Source organism: Pristiophorus japonicus, chromosome 13, assembly GCF_044704955.1.
Source record: "Pristiophorus japonicus isolate sPriJap1 chromosome 13, sPriJap1.hap1, whole genome shotgun sequence".
In the NCBI taxonomy this organism is placed as follows: domain Eukaryota; kingdom Metazoa; phylum Chordata; class Chondrichthyes; family Pristiophoridae; genus Pristiophorus; species Pristiophorus japonicus.
Genome location: NC_091989.1, coordinates 32467595 through 32488392, shown reverse-complemented (window position 1 = coordinate 32488392; position 20798 = coordinate 32467595). Strand labels below are relative to the sequence as shown.

At 43.0% G+C, this 20798-nt stretch overlaps 1 protein-coding gene across 1 annotated transcript in view; it reads right to left on the bottom strand.

Moving 5' to 3' along the window:
* dnajc2 (DnaJ (Hsp40) homolog, subfamily C, member 2) overlaps positions 1 to 20798 on the bottom strand; it is a 46271-nt gene that overhangs the window by 9558 nt on the left and 15915 nt on the right. Inside the window, exons 6-10 of the mRNA XM_070897327.1 lie at positions 14342 to 14422; positions 10472 to 10537; positions 8842 to 8933; positions 5825 to 5946; positions 736 to 885 (exon numbers count right to left, since the gene is read on the bottom strand). Coding sequence (XP_070753428.1) covers positions 736 to 885; positions 5825 to 5946; positions 8842 to 8933; positions 10472 to 10537; positions 14342 to 14422 — 511 coding nt within the window. The remainder of the gene's footprint in view (positions 1 to 735; positions 886 to 5824; positions 5947 to 8841; positions 8934 to 10471; positions 10538 to 14341; positions 14423 to 20798) is intronic.

Sequence of the window (20798 nt, the reverse complement as noted above, 5' to 3'; positions counted from 1 at the left end):
CACAATCGTCAAAAGATCGACACATACAGGCTGCTAGGAATAATTCTAACAGGCAATAATATACACTTAGGAAATTGGAATAATATTTATGGAGGGAATTGAGGAAATGGATTTATGGTTAAATCAGTGAGCTATTCATTAGCAAATGGACAGCAGGAGGGATAACTTTGGAAAAGAAAACAGCAAGACAAACAAGTTGTTCAATTGTGTCCTGATGACAAAGACCAGGGACAGTAACAGGCAAAGTATTAATCTATAAAGTATAAAGATTAAATATATTTTGTTTGGCTCTTCATCAAATAAGAGCAATTGTTTTTCTTTGGGGCTGGAAGGCAGGAACTGAAGAAATAAAATTTGATGTTCGCTCAGTGTATACAGCAGGCTTCAACTGTTGCTTGCACTTCGAAGGGTATTTGATAAAGTGCATGTCAATCTCACCACTAGAATACCTAACCAAGTTTACCAAGATGTCACTTATACAAAAAAGTAATTATTTCAGATTTTTAAAAAAACTCCTCATGGTCACCATGCTGTGGAAATTATAGGGTAACATTTCTGTTAGCCTACTCCCGCTACAGAGCCTTGGCTGCCAGGAATGTAAGTCAGGAAAGCAAGGATTCAGGCCATGATTTTCCATCTATTAATTTTCAGGCAGGCAGAAAATGTATCTTTATACTCATGGTGAAATCCCCAGAAATGACCAGTCCCACCAACTAAAATAATAGTTCCTCACACCTTACAGACGGTCCGCAGCTTCTGCCTTTCTTTCTTAATTGCTTTCTTCTGGATTTCCTTCTCCTTCTTTGTTTGCAAGGCTTGCTGTCTGGCTTCTTCTTCTTCTTTCTCTTTGGCCAATCGGGCAACTTCTAATTCAGCCTGTTTTTGCTTTTTTTTTTAAAAAAAGATAAAACAAAAAAAGAACGGAAGTATTTTAACCTACTTTCTAAAATAGAGCATAAAATTAATGCTGAGGTAAAGTGGTTTGTGTAAGTAAAATTTGCTGGTGCATTTTGGATTCCTGTACACGATATCACAGTTTAATATAAAATATAAAATTAAATAACACATAAAAACACAGGGAATTAAATCATGTATTTTGAAATATTCCACTATTAGTTGTCAGAAAATTTCTAATTTTGTAAATGTTAGAAGATAAAAATAATTTTAAATTACTCTTTTAAAGTTTACTAGAGTGCTAGATATAATTTGTTATTGAGCATGTTTTATTTTCAGCATTTATTCAGGTGCAGTGACTGGAACCAGTTTCCTTTTCTACTCCGTTCTCTCTCAATGCAACCAGTGGTATAATACTCCTCAGCTTGTAGAGGGCCATTTCAAGCAAAATTACTATGTTTTTACAGGATATCCTTCACCTATACATCTGTGATGACCTAAGTCAAGTTCACAGATTTACAATATTGATCAGCACTAAAGAATGAAAAAAACTTGCATTTATATAGTGCTTTTCATGACCAAGATATCCCAAGGCACTTTACTGCCAATTAAGTACTTTTGAAGTGCAGTCACTATTGTAATATAGGGAAGCATGACAGCCCATTTGTGCACTTCAGGGTCCCACAAACAGCAATGTGATAATGACTAGATAATCTGTTTTAAGTGATGCTGGTTGAGGGATGCATATTGTCAAGGACACCTTGGAGAACTCCCCTACTTCAAATAGTGCTATAGGATCTTTTACGTCCACGTTACAGGGCAGATGTCTCATCTGAAAGATGGCACCTCCAAAAGTGCAGCACTCCTTCAGCCTAGATTATGTGCTCAACTTCCCTGGTTCTGAGGGCTAGATGTGCCACCAGAAGACGGAGCAACAAAGGTGTTAGCTCGCCTCTGACTCTGACTGGTTTACAAGTCTGGATAATGATGCGCAAACTCTCTCTCTCGAGAACATGTTTTTACCAAGAGGAACCCATTTGGGTTCATGGCTCAAATGGCTTGAGCCACAAAAGTCTATTCTTTTCAATGCCAAATGACAATGAACTAATTAGTGGCCAGATTGAAGGCATAGTATAATGGATAATCTGTAAAATGTAACCATTTATTCATTCAAAGGCTCTCTGTCACTCCCCCTTTGTGTTTCTTAAGAATCTGTTCTTTCCGAACACTCCAGTTCTGATGAAGGGTCATCGACCCGAAACGTTAACTCTGCTTCCTCTCCACAGATGCTACCTGACCCGCTGAGATTTCCAGCATTTTCTGTTTTTATTCTCTGTCATTAGAGCTTGACAGTTTATATTGCAAACTGATCGGGTCTGGGTCTGGACTACCTCAGTGTCCTTACTGCGTTCTGAGTTACAACTGTACACATTTATAGCAAAGAGGTGGCCTTTTAGCCCATCGTGTGCTGGCTCTTTGTTACAGCAATCCAAAATGAATCCTGCTGCCCATATAGCCCTGCATTTTCCTGTTTGAAATGTTTATCTAATCTTCCTTTAAAATATGTCAATGAGCTCTGCTTCAGCTACTTCCTGTGGCAAAGCATCCCATGCTCCAATAAATCTCTGATTAAAACCTCGCCCTTCAATCTCAGTGACTATTTTAAATTGATAACCCCATGTCCCTGATTTTCTAACCAGGAGAAATAGTTTTACCTGTTTACCTGATCAAACGCTTTATAATCTTAAAAACCTCAAATCCCTTCTTCGCCTTCTCTGCTCCAATCCCTCCTCGTAATTAGAGTTTCTCATCCGTGATATTCTAGTGAATCGATGTTCACTAGAATATCCTAGGAGTTGAATATCCTTTGTATAATGAAACATCTAAAACTACTCAGTACTCTGTGAGCTAACCAAGATTTGTACAAAATTATTGCATCTTTACCCTGTACTCCATGCCCAAACCCAAAATACTATTGGCTTTTGTATGGCCATCAACCTGCACCCACACTTTCAGAGTTCTCTTGTTCCTATCCATTCTTCAGCATTCTTGCATCAATTCTATAATCCAATTTTCTGCTTTTCTTTCAAAAATACATTACCTTACACTTCTCTACATTGTAATCGTAATTGTGTTCTAATGAGAGGTCATCGACTTGAAACGTTAACTGTTTCTCTCTCCACAAATGCTGCCTGACCTGCTGAGTGTTTTCCAGCATTTTCTGTTTTTATTTTATAATCCTAATCCTGGTTTACAAATCCTTCCCTGGCCTTGCTTCAACCCACCTCAGCAATTTCTTTCTGCCCTACGTCCCAACATTTCGGAGTCTGGGCTTCTGTGTATGTTCTCCCTCTTCTCAATCAGCAGTGGCAGAGTCGTCAGCCATTGTGGCCCTACACTCTGCAATTCTCTTCCTAAACCCCTTTTTGCCTGGCCACAGCTCTCCAACATCAAAAGCCTTCTTCCAAGATCCAAACTACATCTGCCAGCACCATGAGATGTTTCACTGGAGTCTCTCATTTGGGATTTAATTAAAAACTATTGGCACATCATGTCACGTGCAAGTTGTTACTGGTGTAGAAAATAACAAAACATCCGATGCTAATAATGGGCCCAAGTTTTGGCCTGAGTTGCTCCTGTTTTTTTGGAGCAACTGGTTTAGAATGGAGTATCTTAGAAATTGCAATTCTCAGCATTTAATTTGCTCCAGTTCTAGTCAATTAGAACAGTTTCAGTTTGGAACAGATTTTTTTTTTCCCAAAAGGGGGCGTGTCCGTTTTGAAAGTTTAGGCAGTGAAAACTTACTCCAAACTAACTTAGAATGGAGTAAGTGTAGATTTTTGTACGCTCAGAAAAACCTTGCCTACACTTAGAAAATCAGGCGTAGGTTACAAATCAGGCGTAGGGAATTGGGGGGGGGGGGTTTTAAAGGGAAGTTTACAAACATTAAACACTTCAGTTTTACAAATAGAGCCATCATCAATAATAAATGATAACTACATCAATAAATCAACCAATAAATCAATCAAAAAAAATTTAAAAATTAAAAAAAATTAAAAATCAATAAATAAAAAAATTTCTACTCACTGACTGCAGCACCGGGAGCCCTCCAACAGTATGCTGGGACGGGGCCCCCCCCAGTGTGTGTGTGTCTCTCTCACTGTCTGTCAGTGTCACTCTCTCTGTCCGTCAGCGAGAAGGGGGGGGGGGAAAGACGAAAGGGAGGGAGAGGAGAGGGAGGGGGGGGGTGAGGGGGAAGAGAGGGAGGGAGGGAGGAGAGGGAGGGGGGGGGTGAGGGGGAAGAGAGGGAGGGAGGGAGGGAGGGAGGGGAGGGAGGGAGGGAGGGAGGGGAGGGGAGAGGGGAGGGAGGGGGAGAGGGGAGGGAGGGAGGGAGGGAGGGGAGAGGGGAGGGAGGGGGACTGGAGAGGGAGGAGGTTGAATGGGCCCAGCTGACATGAAGAAGCCAGGCCCACCCCCAGCAAGATGCTGGGCGGGCGGGCCCCGCCAAAGGAGTTAGGTAGGTGGCCGGGGGAAGCCGGAGCTGGGGTGGGGGGGGGTCGTCGGTGCGGGAGCTGGGGGGGGTCCGGGGAGCGGAGCAGGAGCTTGGGGGGTCGGAACGGGAGCTTGGGGTCGTCAGAGCGGGAGTGGGGGGGGTTGAGAGAGCCAGCTGGAGCCAGAGCAGGAGCTGGACGAGGGAGATGCAGCCTGATCCACGCCGCCCCAGTGAGCCCATTCGGCCAGGGCTAGGGGCTGCGTGCTTCGGGCCCCTCCCACACAGTTTCGGGCGCCTGGAGCTACTGCACTTGCCGCCCACTGTAACGCGCCTGTGCAGAGGTCCAGGCACTGATTTCAGCACAGGGACCTGGCTCCGCCCCCACAGCTCGTGCTGCATCGCGCCGAGCTGCATAGGACCTGCAGGGAGACGGAGAATCCGCAGGTATTTTTTTAGCACACTTTCGGGTGCGAAAAACGGGCGTCCAGGTCGGGGCTGCGCCGTTCTAGGCGCGGCCCGAAACTTGGGCGCATTGTCTTGGATCTCTGTGAAGACAATGTTGACAATGCCTCCCCCTGCCTTCCGATATATTTCTCAGCCAGTTTGGTAGTTGAAGCATAAAGGTTCCCATGACAAGCCGAGGGCATTTTAATGGCCACAAAGGGGAGCTGTAGTTTCAAGTCATTTTTGATCCAATTTGAAATCTTTGGCACAACCCACATAATGTTACATCCTGTCGGATGGCACCAGTAGAGGAAATAGAATCATAGAAATGTACAGCACGGAAGGAGGCCAATTCGGTCCATCGTGTCTGCGCCGGCTGACTAAGAGCTACCCAGCCCAAACCCACTTTCTAGCTCTTGGTCTGTAGCCCAGTAGGTTATGGCACTTTAAGTGCACATCCAAGTATCTTTTAAATGTGGTGAGGGTTCCTACCTCTACCACCCTTTCAGGCAGTGAGTTCCAGACCCCCACCATCCTCTGGGTGAAAACATTTCCCCTCATATCTCCTTTAAACCTCCTCCCCCTAATACTTTAAATCTATGCCCTCTGGTTGTTGTCCCCTCTGCCAAGGGAAACGGCTCCTTCCTATCCACTCTATCCAGCCCCTCATAATTTTATACACCTCAATCAGGTCTCCCCTTCGCCTCCTGTGTTCCAAAGAAAACAAACCCAGCCTCTCCAATCTTACCTCAGCCAAAATTCTCCAGTCCAGGCAACATTCCTGTAAATCTCCTCTGCACCCTTTCCAGTTCAATCACATCTTTCCTGGAATGGGGTGACCAGAACTGCACACAAATGCCTTCCTGCAGCTGACAATTCTGGTAGGGTGTGTTGTTCCCACATGACATCCCTTTTTAAATTATTCCAGCAGAAATCAAATTATAACACATTCAAAATTAAACCAGATAGACATTACCAGTTTTTAATCCTTACTTTCTCTTTTTGTTCTTGTTCTTTTCTTTTTGCTTCAGCCTTTGCCTTCTTTTCTGCTTCTTTCCTTGCCTTTTCTTCTTCTTTAAACTTTTTTATTCTAGGGTCACAGCTGTATGCAGTGTCTGTCAAGCAAATCACTACATAAAATCCTGTATTTCAGCACTGCAAGGAGGTTTTATGCTACAGAAATTCATTGGCATATATTGACAACATACCTTCCTGTGTGATAGATGTACAGACCAACACTCATCAGAATTAAACACAACAAAGGCAAGAAAACAGGCAGGTATCTATAAATTATTTTAAAAGGGAATTAGTTATTTGAACAAGAAGAATATTAAAGGCAAGGGTAGTGTGCAGCAATGCGTTTAGACTAGGCCATGTGAAGACACTGACTTCATGGGTTCAATGAACCTTCTCTCTGCGCTATACCAATCTGCGATTCTAAAATGGGTGAAATTGTTATATGGCTGTCCATTTCCTTTTAATCATCTGAAGTGAACGCATTTGTTATGATATATCAAGTATATGCACTGCAGTAAATTGCTGTCACAGAAATAATAATTTTACTAATATTACATATTAATTTCAGTACAAAGGGACTTTTGCATAGCACATCACATCCTGAAAGGCTTCACGTTCATGAATTGTTTGTAATTGCAGTGTAAACGCATCAGTTAAGGTCCCATGATCAGCAAGGTCCTATGGTCAGCTAAACTGCTTCGGGTGACACTGATCGAGGTAGGAATGTTGACGACCAAGACACCAGGGGAACTCCCGAATCTTCATCAAATAATGCCATGGTACCTTTTACGCCATTTGAACAGACCATTTAATATCTCATATGAAGGAAGGCACCTCCAACAATACAACAGACACTTTACTCCATTGAAGTATCAGCCGAGATGTGCTAAAGTCCTGGAGTAGGGTTTGAACCTACACATTTCTAACTCCGAGACAAAAGTACTACTGACTAAGTCAAGCCGACACCCAGTACTATTGTATGTATGTTTCCTGAACCCTGTCCTTCCCTACCTTATTACTACAAGGAAACATTCCTTTAGAAACAAGATTTTAATATACTGCAGGTCGTTCTAGTATTATATTTATTATTCTGAGGACTAATCAAATCATTGACTGCCAGAGACTACAAAATTATCCTTATTCTTTGTTTATGTTCAATCATAGATTTGTTGAACACCGAAGGACAGGTCCCCACGACTGGTGCAATACAAACAATACTCCAGTTGCTGAAGAGCTGTCAGCTGCAGTCCCAAAATCTGCTATCCACCGTTAGTACATATACACATATGTACAAAAGTTTGTATATAGATTAGTGTTTGACTAGTTCTAGTCCTTTCTCAATCTAGAGCAAACCATGTCTTATTTCACTATACTTATTCACATTACAAGTTTTTTTTTCTTATTTATTCATTCACAGGATGTGGGCATCATTGGCAAGGCCAGCATTTATTGCCCATCCCCAATTGCCCTGGAGAGGTCATAAGCTGACTTCTTGAACCGCTGCAGTCCGTGTGGTGAAGGTACTCCCACAGTGCTGTTAGGGAGAAAGTTCCAGGATTTTGATCCAGCGACGACGAACGGCAATATATTTCCAAGTCAGGATGGTGCGTAACTTGGAGGTGATGGTGTTCTCATGCACCTGCTGCCCTTATCCTTCTAGGCGGTAGAGGCCGCGGGTTTGGGAGATGCTGTCGAAGAAGCAGTGGCGACTTGCTGCAGTGTATCTTGTAGATGGTGCACACTGCAGCCACGGTCCGCCAGTGGTGGAGGGAATGAATGTTTAAGGTGCTGGATGGAATGCTCATCAAGTGGGCTGCTTTGTCCTGGATAGTATCAAGCTTCTTGTGTTACTAGAGCTGCACTCGTCCAGGCAAGTGGAGAGTATTCTACCACACTCCCGATTTGTCTTGTAGGTGGTGGAAAGGCTTTCTGGAGTCAGAGGTGAGTCACTCGCCGCAGAATACCCAGCTTCTGACCTGCTTTTGTAGCCACAGTATTTATGTGGTTGGTCCAATTAAGTTTCTGGTCAATGGTAACCCCAGGATATTGATGGTGGGGGATTCAACGATGGTAATGCCGTTGAATGTAAATGGAAGGTGGTTAGACTCTCTTGTTTCAGATGGTCATTGCCTGGCAATGTATAGCACCACGACTATTACTTGCCACTTACCAGCCCAAGTCTGAATGCTATCCAGGTCTTGCTGCGTGCAGCCCCGGACTGCTTTATTAGCTGAGGTGTTGCGAATGGAACTGAACACTGTGCAATCATCAGCAAACATCCCCACTTCTGACCTCATGATGCAGGGAAGGTCATTGATGAAACAGCTGAAGATGGTTGGGCCTAGAACACTGCCCTGAGGAACTCCTGCTGCGATGTTCTGGGGCTGAGGTGATTGGCCTCCAGCAACCACAGCCATCATCCTTTGTGCTGGGTATGACTCTAGCCAGTGGTGAGTCTTTCCTGATTCCCAATTTCTTCAATTTTACTAGGGTTCCTTAACACCACACTCAGTCAAAGGCTGCCTTGATGATGAAGCTCGCAGAGTCACATTATAGATAATTGAAAAGCTACTCAGCTCATTCATGTGGATAAGATGAAGGCTCTTAATGTTCACCCATTTCTTATTTTAGGTCTTTGTTGCTGATGCGCACATGCACTAATTGCAAAGCCACCAATTTTTCCTTCTGTCCCATCTGGCCTCCACTGAACACATCTCCACGGTAGTGCAACTGAAATTATGATGGTGAACAGTAGGGGGCAGAGGGGAAATCGTAAGCCTGCACTATCTTTGTCTTACAAAATATACAGACTACTATTAACTCCCAAATTACTTATTGCTTGAAATTAACCAGTAATTCAAATGAAACAATTTAAATAAACAGTACAGGAAACATGTTGTGCTTGAAATAAATGAAATTAACATAGTTCAATTTCAAAGCAACTACAAATTAACAGGAGCTTAAAGAAGTTTTCAAAAATCATCTCAACTTACCAACTAGTGTCCTTATCCTATTCATTTCTTCTTTTTTTCTTTGTGCCCGAGCTGCTCTGTTCTGCTTCTCAATCCACCTTCTCTCATCTCGGCTGCAGAGAGAAAAATCACGAAGAGCATTAAGACTAGATTACTGATGCTCTTTGATCCTTGAGTGATTTCGGACAGGGAATCAGGGAAACCGATGAAAACTTCAGCAGTAATTACCCTGTTAAATTCCCCACTAAAAACTAGACCTAAAGGGATTAGGTGTACCTGGGATTTTAACAGCATATTGACTGCTAAACAATGGTTAAGGGCCTGAAAAACTAATTTTAATTTCATGCAGTAGATGAAATTTATCCATGTTAATAAAATTTCAAATTAAGAATTGTTCATCTTTATTTCAGGTTTGCCATTTCCCCATACGAGATCCCCAATCCCCAATCTTTATTTTTCTCTTAACATTTTTTAAAAGTAACAATTTTAAGAGCTTACTCACTTCCTTGTTCGCTGTCTGTGGGAATTCTGCAGTTTGACAAGCTGCCTAGACAGCTTGTTGACGTCACAGCAGTTTGCACTCGGGGATCCCCACCAACCTCTGTTGATCTGAATTGAATGTTGGAAAACTCAAAGTTCTTGACACAGGGATCCGAGATCCTGGTGCGAAGCATACTTTGAGGCCAGAGGTGAATTCCTTCACTTCGCCACTAACCACAAATTCCGGTCAATTATTTTGCAAGGAACAGGATTGAGCCAAGTCTAAATCAGGCTTGGGGTGGCATAATGGTGCTCTAACGCACAGTGCCATTGATTGGAATGACTCCTGTTTATGCATACAATTCTAACTTGGCAAATTTCCAATCTTTTCAAAAGTCAATGTTCACAATAATGTGTCACCTGTAATTGCAACACTATGATAAAGGTTGAAACTGAAATATTAATTAATAAAAGTATGAACTCACCCAGTGTGTACATCTTTGTATTATGTACAGATTAGATCCAAGTTTCAGATCCTAGTCCATGCAAAATTAGTTGAACAGAGCCGACACTTTGGCAGAGGCTCCAGAGTTGGACTCAGCCTCTGCAGAGACTGGCAGGGAGGAGGAGGAGGAGAAACCCACACACAGGCAGCTAGGATTAATGTTCCTGATCTGTACCCAGCAATTCCTACTACAAGTGAGCGCATGTGGATACCAGCTCTGCTGCTGACTGGATCTTGCTCGGATGATCCCACACTCAACCAGCCTGCTAAACTTGCTATCTAACGTCACGCACACAGAATGGCCATTTAGGAAGAACATGCACTTAGCCGTCAAAAAAAAAACCAGCACGAGCCAGTGACTACAGGTTTTTTATTTTGGTGGGGGCGTGGGGTGGAGAGAGCTGGTCTATCCAGGATATTGCTTCCTTCAATGTGGGCAAGCCAAGGCATTCCTTTCCACCTCATTTTTTAAAAATATTCTAACTGTTTCATTTGTATGAACGGATAGCATTGAAGCTTCAGTTGTCAGAGTTGCATTTTTGGTGAACAAATAGGTCTGTCCAGAGGAGAATTCACATGCAATGTTTCTGCAAGAAATATAATTATGCCAAAGGCTTTCAAAAAATATTGAATAAAACCAAAGGATAAGAGTGAAAGATTACCTACCACTCCGCTTTTTCTTTTTCTTCTTCGTCCAAGTAAGAAAATTCCCGCCAAGAGTCAAAGTTATACCTAAACATAACGGACTTGAGCATTAGCAATGAAACAGAGGAAAAACAAATTGAGCAAATACATGACAAGATATTGCAAAATGACAAGATCATGTTGAATAAATAGAAACTCAACCACAGCTGAATACCCCCAACTGCACATTCAAGTATCAATGACAACACTCTGAAATTCACTTGGCACATCGGCAGTCCGGACCAAAAAGAACAAACTTGCATCTACATGGCAGCTTAGCACATCTGCAGATGTCTTAAAGCATTCCACAACTAATGAATTACTTATTACATAGGCAAATGCAGAAGCCAGTTTGCACACAAGGTCCCAGGAAGAATGTTGGTCAGGACACTATTCGTCGTTTATGGCTAACTGAACAGCTAGGGGCCACAGTCCAAAAGATAACACCTTCAGCAATGAAACATTCAGAGTATTACACTGAAGCATCAGCCAGATTACATGTTGGAGTGGAGTTTGAAACCACAAACTTCTGACTGGAAGGCAAATGTGCGACCTATTATATCAATGACACCTGATATACCATGTGGAGAGAGGAGAGGAAGATAGACAGACAGATACTAAGCTCCTTAGCTAAAGTCTTACCCCTACAACAAGCACACCTCTTACTAACAGAAACACAATAGCTTCAGAACATGCAGAAGAATTCAATTATTCTTGCATTAAAAAGAAAGAGAGGAAGCGATATGGCGAAGAAAAACATTGCAGTATTTGTTTGGGAATCAATTTTCCTTTGGGGGGGAAAAAATTGCCCAATCCCTGAATTTGCAATATTCAGGATTCAACACATTCAGTTATTGTCATTATATGCTGATGATAAATCTCTGGTACTTACAAGAATAAGCTTAACTCTGAGAACTACAGGTAATCTTGCATCTCATCTAAAAGCTAAACTTACACATTGGTCCTCTTTATAATGTTATTCCACAATCAGTGGAACCATAGAATTGTGTGCATTTGCAAGTTTTCCAGATTCCATTGAAATGTACTAGCCCTAAACTTACTATTTTGGGGTTGTTTTTGATTTCATTGGTTTCCACATTATGCTGCCAACCTTAAAATGCCATCCAGTGATTACTGTTCAATAGCATGATGTCATGCTACAAGTCAATGTTGTGATTGTGTGATCAGCATCATCAGCTCATTGCTCAAATAGCTGCCACAATTTACAAAACATCACTTAGAAGCATTTGGAATTTTGTCCACACTCTAGGAAGGATGCAAAGGCTTTGGAGAGAAGATTACAGAAGAGATTTACTAGAATGGTTCCCGGGAGGAGGGAGTACAGTTACGTGGATAAACTGGAGAAGCTGGAGTTGTTCTCCTTCGAGTAGAGAAGGCCAAGAGGAGATATGATAGAGGTTTATGTTCAAAATCATGAAGATAGAGTAAATAAAGAGAAACGGTTTCCAATGGCTGAAGGGTCGATAATCAGAAGGCACAGATTTAAGGTGATTGGCTAAAGAACCAGAGGCGTAGTGAGGAAAAGCTTTTTTACTCAATGAATGGCTAGGATTTGGAATGTACTGCCTGAGCGGGTGGGGGAAACAGATTCAATAGGAGCTTTTGAAAGGGAATTGGATAAATACTTGAAGGAGGATAAAGTGTAGGGCTATGGGGCAAGAGCCAGAGAGTGGGATTCAATAGAATGCTCTTCCCAAGAGCCAGTGCAGACTCGATGGGCCGAATGGCCTCCTACTGTGCTGTACTATTGTATGATTCTATGAAACATGCAACATAATGAAAGAACTAAAAATTTGCATGTATACGGTGCCTTTCATGATTACAGCCAATGCAGTCATTTTGAAGTACAGCCACTCTTCCAATTTAGGAAAACACAGCAGCCAATTTGCACACAGCACCCTGTTACTATAAGGTAAATGACCAGGCAATCTGTTATTTGTGATGTTAGTTGAGGAAGAAATGTTTACCAGGACACTGGGAGAACTTCCCACTCTTTTTCAAATAGTGCAATGGGATCTTTTACATCCACCTGAGAACAGACTCAGAGTTTTAACATTTTATCTGACAGATGGCACCTATAACAGTGCAGGACTCTCTCAGCACTGCACTAAAGTGTCAATCTAGATTATGTGCTCAAGTTTCTGGAGTGGGGCTTTAACCCACAACCTTCTGACTTAGAGGCGAGAGTGCTACCTGCTGAGTCAAACCTGACATCTAGATTAAGAGGATAATTTTCAAGACATCTGCACTGAAATAAGGTGTGTAGATTTGATAATTTATTAAATTATTCTTTCATAGTAATTTTAATGCCAAATGTATGATGCTGTTAATTAACACCAAAAAATGATTAGAATCCATCTAGGTATGGACAATTTCCAATTATCTTGCTGATTCCCTTGGTAATAGCTAAGCTTGAAAGACAAAGTGCATGACAATTATCTGGTTGACTGCTTAAAAGAGAAGGGAAGTGTTTTTTGATAACGCAGCAAGCTTACCCGGTAAGTAAGCTTAGCAATAAAGATCAGGAAAGTCCCAGGTTCTGGGCTGTGCTGAGTAAGCTGACCTCAGCTGCATGGAAAATCAGACAAGGTTCCCTGTCACAATTCCAGCCAGAAGTATGCCTTTTCTTAAATAAACGATAAGGAGATATTGGGTTGCTCCAGTGTCATCAAACAAAAGTGTCCTCTTTTAAAGGGGCACAACTAACAGAAAACTAAGTCATAAAACAAAGGAAACTTCTAACTTAATATTATTGCCTGTGTCCATCAAACACACCAGTCCCCGTGGTGCCCACCAGTCGCAGAAGGCCTCAAGTGTTCCGGAAGACACTACGTGCTCCTCACAGGGCCACGGAAGAGAGGCAGGCAGCCAGAGTGACCCCCCCCCCCCGCCCCGCCATGGGCCTCACAGCCAGTGACTCACCCCACCTCCCCCTCCCCTCTCCAAATGGGCCGTGCAGCCAGAAGTATGTGTGTGGATGCCAGATGAGGACAGTAATATATGCACCTGTGAGTGTGCTTACAGTGTATAGAGCTGTTGCATTGTGAGTGGCTTAGCCAGTCACGTGATGTTCACAAGACTCAATAAAACCCCAGTCAGTTGGGCCCAGGTCATCCACAATGAGGTATGCAGTTGTGAGCCTAGTGGATAAACTGGTAATGCGTAGTTTGATTGTTAAACTTTTTTAATAAACCATCTAGTTCTTAATCGCAATGTATTGCTAGGAATTCTTAAGCAAAGAACCCATGAAGCAAATACATTGCAAGGGCATTTACAGGCTCAAATTTTGAGAGAGCAAATAATGTCTAAATTATCAGGCACAGACTCTAGTAACTACTATTGCTCACTGTCAAAGTTCAAGCACGAATAAGGACCACCTAGGTTCTAGTTGCCCTTCATTACCTATCAGCTGTAATTTGCCAATACCTTCAGAAGAGGAAGGGAGAGGAAGAAAATGGGTGAAAAAAAAAAAAGTGCAGAGCAATGGGTTGAAGATCGATTAGTGGGGCTTACATTAAATTATTAAAATGAGAGGGTTGTAATCTACCTACGCTAAGCTCCTGGGCATCCCATCATTGGTGGCAGGTTTTTCAGCAACCCATGCTTTGCTCTCTTGAACTCCCTTCTGAGACCCTGCATCTCACTCACTAACTCTTTTCCACCCCCTTAAAAAACTTCTCATTCCTTTTTCTAAAATGCTATAAAATGCCATGGGACATTTTGTACCTTAAAAGGTACAGTATAAATGTAAGCTGGTGTTATTGTTGTAGCAGTAGATAAATACTAATTCACATCTAAAATACAATGCACTAGGAAACAAAATAAACTCACCAGAATGAATAAAAAGAGTCTACTTCTTCGATCGAAGATTCCAAGTTGCCCAGCTTTGGGACATGTTTCTTTTTGGACCACCTAAGAATAACATTTGTAATTTTCTTAATTAAATGTTGGCAAAGCACAATGCAAGACAAATCTCATATACTACAAAAAAAACAAAAATAGATACTAGTATTTTTAAGGAAGCAGTATTAAACCACATTCAACAATGTGCAGTTGAACAACTGCGCCTGCAGAAGCTAAATCCAAAATGAGAAAAATACACTGAATAAGGTACATGTGAATCATTAGGTTTACTAAAACATCTCTTTAAAATACATGGACAGAGTTCAGAAATCTGGCTGGTGTGGAGTAAAACTGGACTTTGCACAATGCATGGTATCAAATGTTATAAGTTATTCAAAAATAGAGAAAGGGACAAACAAATTAATTATAAGCCAGTGAGTTTAATAGCAGTAGAGGCCCAGGGAGGCAGTTTTGGTTTTTTTTTGGGAGGGGTGAAGAGCAAACTACCCCACACTGAAAGGATGGAGCCGAGATTAAGAGTCTAGGTAACTGGGTCAATTAGCATTCTACCTCACCCCACCCGCCCCCCACAAACTAGCAAACATTGTAGTACTAGCTCTATGGTTGCAACATTCCATTTACACCATGATAGAGTATTCAAACAGGCTCATTTAGACAGGCGTTGAAAATTCACAGACCCCCAAGTTAAAGCTACTACGTGCTGCTCAGCATGTTGCATTAACTCATCAATCAACTTGACATTTTAGGACCTTGGGTAGCGAGCCAATTAAAAGGTTAAAAGACTATTAATTGAGCCAATAAGGTCAAAGGCGGCGAGTTCTTTTCTGTAAATTGAACCCGGTATAAATACAGCCATTTTGACCATGTGGTCCCAGTAAGACAAAGGAACTGGCAATCAGCCAGCAGCTTGTTGCTCTCTGCCAAAAATAAAGAAGTTAAAACGACCATCGGAGTTCGTATTTCATTGGAAATTAAGAGATCTAACAATTTTGGCGTCACGAACAGGATCGCTGAGGAAAGAAGCTGAATTTTGGACATCGGACCTACATATTGAGGTAAGGACACCTCTTTTTAAAAAAGTCCTCAGTCAAAAGTCTAAATTCGCCTCTCCTACGCGATTCCGAAAGCCTCCGGTTTGCGAACCCTCCGGTTGGTAGTCGGCTCGAGGTCCCATAGACGTCTAAACTTCGGCGGTGTGTTAGTTAATTAATCACCGACCTATTGATCGCTAGAAAGCCTACGACTCGAAACCCCAGTAAAGAAATTATGGCAGCAGGAGATAAGAGCAAAGAATTGCCTACAACTGTTAAAGGTGGGCAAGCACCACCTGAAGTTTCGCTAGATTTAATTCTCGAACAGTTGAAAGAATACATAGAGCAACAATTCAACTTATCTAAAACCTGTATTAAGATCGAACAAAAGTACGGAACCTCCAAAGGACAATGGTCCTTGGACGAGATTAAAAGGGTCTGGGGAAAAACGACCCGTATGAAAAATAAAGAGCGAACTAGATGGTCCCTAGCGGTTATGGGCCAGATTCGAAAGCGGAATGAAATTATAATGCGTTCCCAACATGATCGAGAACTGACCAGTACAAAGGATCAATTGCAAGCAGTTTGTGCGCAGCTGCGACAGAAAAAGCTTGAACTTGAAAAGCTGGAAGCGGAAGTTAAAGATCTTAAAGGTGAAATTAAACAATGGAAAAAATCATTAGGTCAAGAGACAGTAATAGGAAAAGGAAAATGTATTGATCAATTCCCAGGGTACCCATGTTTGGATAAATTAAAAGTGCAAACCCGAAGACACGACCGAGGAATAGATACGGTTTCTGAATCCTCCGACGATACAGGGTCGGAGGATGACGAATTAGGGGTGCGCTTTGCCCCGTTTAAAAAAAGACGAGTTGTAGTCAAATCAGAAGAGACTGCGGATGAGGGCGGAACCAAAAAAACAAAGAGAAGGGTGTACGAAGAATACTTAGTTCATGATCCGGCAGACCCAGAGAAAATTGATAAATGGTCCAAGGAATTGCTCAATCCAAAAGAAAGGGGGAGTAAAAACGTGGGACCAATTGGACCGCTTAAGAAATATATATCAACTTCATCCCTGGGATGGAGTGCAAATTTTGACCATAATGGTGCCAAAAACACAGGGAAGAAAATTGCACGACAAGGTAGATGAAGCTTTGGGGCAGAATGAGCAAGAATTAGACGCAGGATGGGAGGCGATTAAACACTGGCTGCAAGCCTTCAGTCCAGCTAAGACAGACTGGGGAAAAATTGCAGCCTGCCAACAGAAAGGAACAGAGGAGGTCCTGGAGTATGACGAGCGGTTTAGATGCATGTGGCTCGAACATTCGGGTATGAATAATACGGATGAGGAAATGGATGACCAAGTGTTTGGACCCCTGAAAGCAGCTTTTGTGGCAGGTCTAAAGCCAGAACTGTCCAAAATGCTTAAGGTAGTGTTACCGGACTGGGAAGGTAGAGGAACTACCTTTGCAGCATTGGTGGATCGATGTAACCAATTAGATCGGGATATGGGAGCTAAAGTCCGAGCTGTACAGGCTATGGGATGGAAATCCCAGGATTCCGATAAACAGTTATTAGGAAAATTACCCGGAAAATGTCATTATTGTGGGAAAGAAGGTCACTGGGCCAAGACGTGCAGGGCAAAACAGAAAGGTCGTGGCTGGGGAAGAGGACGCAGCCAGGGATACAATTCAGCCAACAAGCCAGGCTTGTCACAAGATAACGACCTCATAGAAGCATTTAAGCGACTGACAATACAACAACAGAAGGAGTTACTTGGGATAGCAAAAAATGATTAGAGCCCACCCTGGCCCCCCTCCTTGCACTAATGCAACAAAGGGGAGATGGGCTATATATAACTGTGAGGGTGGGTGATAAGAATGTGGACTGTCTTTTAGACACAGGGGCGGAATTAACATGCTTACCCCTACAATATGGAGACTTTTTGCCGTTGGATGGTAGGGCACGTACAGCCTATGGAGTTGGGGGCCATAAAATGGAAATTAAAAAGGACAACACCGGTACTTATAGGGCTGGGTCCACATGAACTAACCACGCTGGTCTGGATAGGCCCAGTAGATCAACCCCTTTTGGGAATGGACGTCCTAATCCAAATAGATTCATCGTTGCATTTCGAGGATGGTCGGGTGACATGGTCAATTAGAACTTTGAAGAAAGAAGAATTGAAGGAACACCTGTTATGGGCTAAAGATAAGAACGATTGTGGCCTACTCCAGATGGAGCCTGCGTCATTTACCGGGACCAAGCCTCCATGCACTAAACAGTATCCCATCAGTCCAACTGCCATTGCGGGAATCTTACCGGTTATTCAGCAATTGGAGAAACAAGGGGTGCTTATTAAAACGCATAGCTCCTCCAATAGCCCCGTGTGGCCGGTACAGAAATCTAATGAGACTTGGCGTTTGACTGTCGATTATAGGAAAGCTAACCAGTGTATTGATCAAAAAGCTCCTTTGGTCGCAGATCCCTCCACCATTTTTAATGCCCTCAAACCGGAACATAAATATTTCTTGGTTATAGATATGGCCAACGGATTTTGGTCGGTGCCTCTGGCACTGGAGGTTCGACAATGGTTTGCTTTCACGGTCCAAGGACAACAGTATACTTGGACCCGGTTACCGCAGGGTTTCCACAACAGCCCTACGGTATTCCACATGGCTTTACAAAGCCATTTGCGAGAATTACCTCCCCTGTCATCCACAGTCATCCAATATGTAGACGTTATCTTGCTAGCTTCAAACACGGAAGAACAGCATGAACAAGATTTACGAGCTTTGCTGGATCACCTTCGGCTGAAAGGACATAAAGCCAGCATCGACAAAGCACAAATATCCCAAGAAGAGGTTGTATACCTGGGACAAAAGATTTCACAAGGAAAGAGAGAACTTACCCAGGATAGAACTGCAGCCATTCGGGCTGCTAAAAAACCCACCACTATTCAGGAACTAAGGTCTTTTTTGGGATTGTGTAACTTTAACAGAAATTGGATTGACTCCTTCACACAGCTTGCTCAGCCATTGAATGATATTTTAAAGGGGAAACGTGCCTCTAAAGAAGCCATCACCCTCACTAAACAGCAGCAAGAGGCCTTCCCGAGTTTGAAAAAGGCTTAGTGTTCGGCACCGGCTCTGGGAATCCCCGACAGTGGTAAGCCATTTACCCTGTTTGTTCATGAGAAAGGATAGATGACAGCTATACTGGCACAAGAACATGGGGATCGGCAAAGACCTATTGGCTATTATTCGGCAAAACTGGATGCGGTAGCCCTCGGATGGGGAAGTTGCCTAAGGGCCATGGAAGCTACATGTCGAGCGGTAATGATCACTGCGGGTCTAGTCCTCGACCAAAAGCTGATTGTCAAGTGTCCCCACAACGTACACGCTTTGCTGTCTATGAATAGAATGTCTCAGGTGACAGCAGCAAGATGGACCCGCTGGACAGCAGTTTTGGAAGCTCCTAATCTCCACATCGTCCGGGCCAGCCCGGTTAATCCCGCAACTATGCTCCCGATGTCAGAATCGAGGGAGCAAGAGGGGGGAGAATGTGAAGAGCATGACTGCATGGAGATTTTAAAAGAAACAGAAGAAGCAGCCTTAGCACAACCCAGACCTCATCCTGTTTACAGATGGTTCCTCCTTTGTTGACAATGGTACCAGAAAAGCAGGATGGGCAGTTACAACCTTATATGAGGTAGTGGCAAAAGGATGTTTACCCTCAGGAATGTCAGCACAACAGGCCGAGTTACGGGCCCTGTCAGGAGCATGTCGAATAGCAGAAGGACAGACAGCTAATGTCTACACAGATTCACGTTATGATTTTGGAGTCGCTCACGACTTTGGTCTGTTATGGCGGAAAAGAGGATTCCTCACGGCTGCTGGTACACCTATCCGAAATGAAAAAGAAGTCCGAGACTTACTGGAGGCCATACAATTACCTCAGGAAGTGTCCATCCTGAAGTGTAAGGCCCATACCAAGGAAAATACCACAGAAGCACAGGGAAATGCCCTAGCCGACCAGGCAGCTAAAGATGCCGCCTCACAGGGCGTTCCTCCAGAAGAACCAACACAGATGTGCAGATTGAAAGCACTCATTACATTTCCCGATGGGGAGTCCCGAGTAGCATTGACTCAGATCAGGGAACACACTTCACAGGTGCGGTCTGCCAAGAAGTCTGTAGGTTACTGAACATTACGTGGGATTTACACTGTCCTTATCATCCACAATCATCAGGACAAGTAGAACGAATGAATCGAACTTTGAAACAACGGCTTGCCAAATATCATCAAGAAGGAACACCATGGCCCCAGGCACTACCAATAGTGCTATGTAGCATTAGGGCAACCCCGAACAGAACTACAGGTCTAAGCCCATTTGAAGTTATAACAGGAAGACCCATGTCGCTGCCAGGAACTATCGATTTACGGAAAGCTGATGTTCACTTAATGAGTGACACTTTGTTATCATACTGTCAGAACTTAACCAATGCTATTAGTTCTGTTTCCCGACAGGTATCGGCAGCTTGGGGTAATCCACCCGAAGGAGGACACGACATTATCCCGGGAGTCTGGGTGTATGTGAAAAAGTTGCATAAAGAACCTTTGAGTGCCAAATGGGAGGGACCTTATCAAGTGTTATTGACCACCCAGGCAGCTGTTAAAGTCCAAGGAAAGAAAGCCTGGATCCACGCTTCACACGTTAAACAAGCACCCGTAACTGAAGCTGAAATCTAATAAGGACAATTGCTTCTTGCGAAAATGTATAAATTTACTGTATTATTGATTGTAGGTATTCTAGGCATAGGCCTACTTCTTACTAGCTGACCTTCTGCACCAAAGGGAAATAGTAGGGTAGCAAGGGAATTACATGTAAATACCTTTTTCATACATTTATGCCAAACAAGGTAACATTTCTAGTTGTTGGGTGTGTGCGCATATTCCTATTCACTCAAAGGGAGGGATTCCCTTGAGGCCAGTTCCCTTGAATATCTCGGAAATGGCTGAGTGGATAATTAATCAAAACAAAACAGGCAATGCGTTTCAGGATACGGAAAACTGGGCACGTAAATGGAAGTCAGCAGGTTACAATCTGACTACCTTTGAAGGGGGATACCAACCGTGCTACAATAATTCCAAACGGCCCCCATTTTTTGTTATCACTAATACAACGGGAATAGGAAGACCGGGGGAATCGGTCTGTCTGATTAGAAACATCAAAGGAGGCCAAAATATGGGGTATAGTAACTGCTCCCGGAATTATAATATAATCAAGCCACGGAACCGTCCAAACTGGGCCGATGTGGGAATTTTTAACGTAATGGTGATTCTGAATAAAACAGATGGAAAAACCTGGACAGGCCCCGGAGTGTTGCTGAC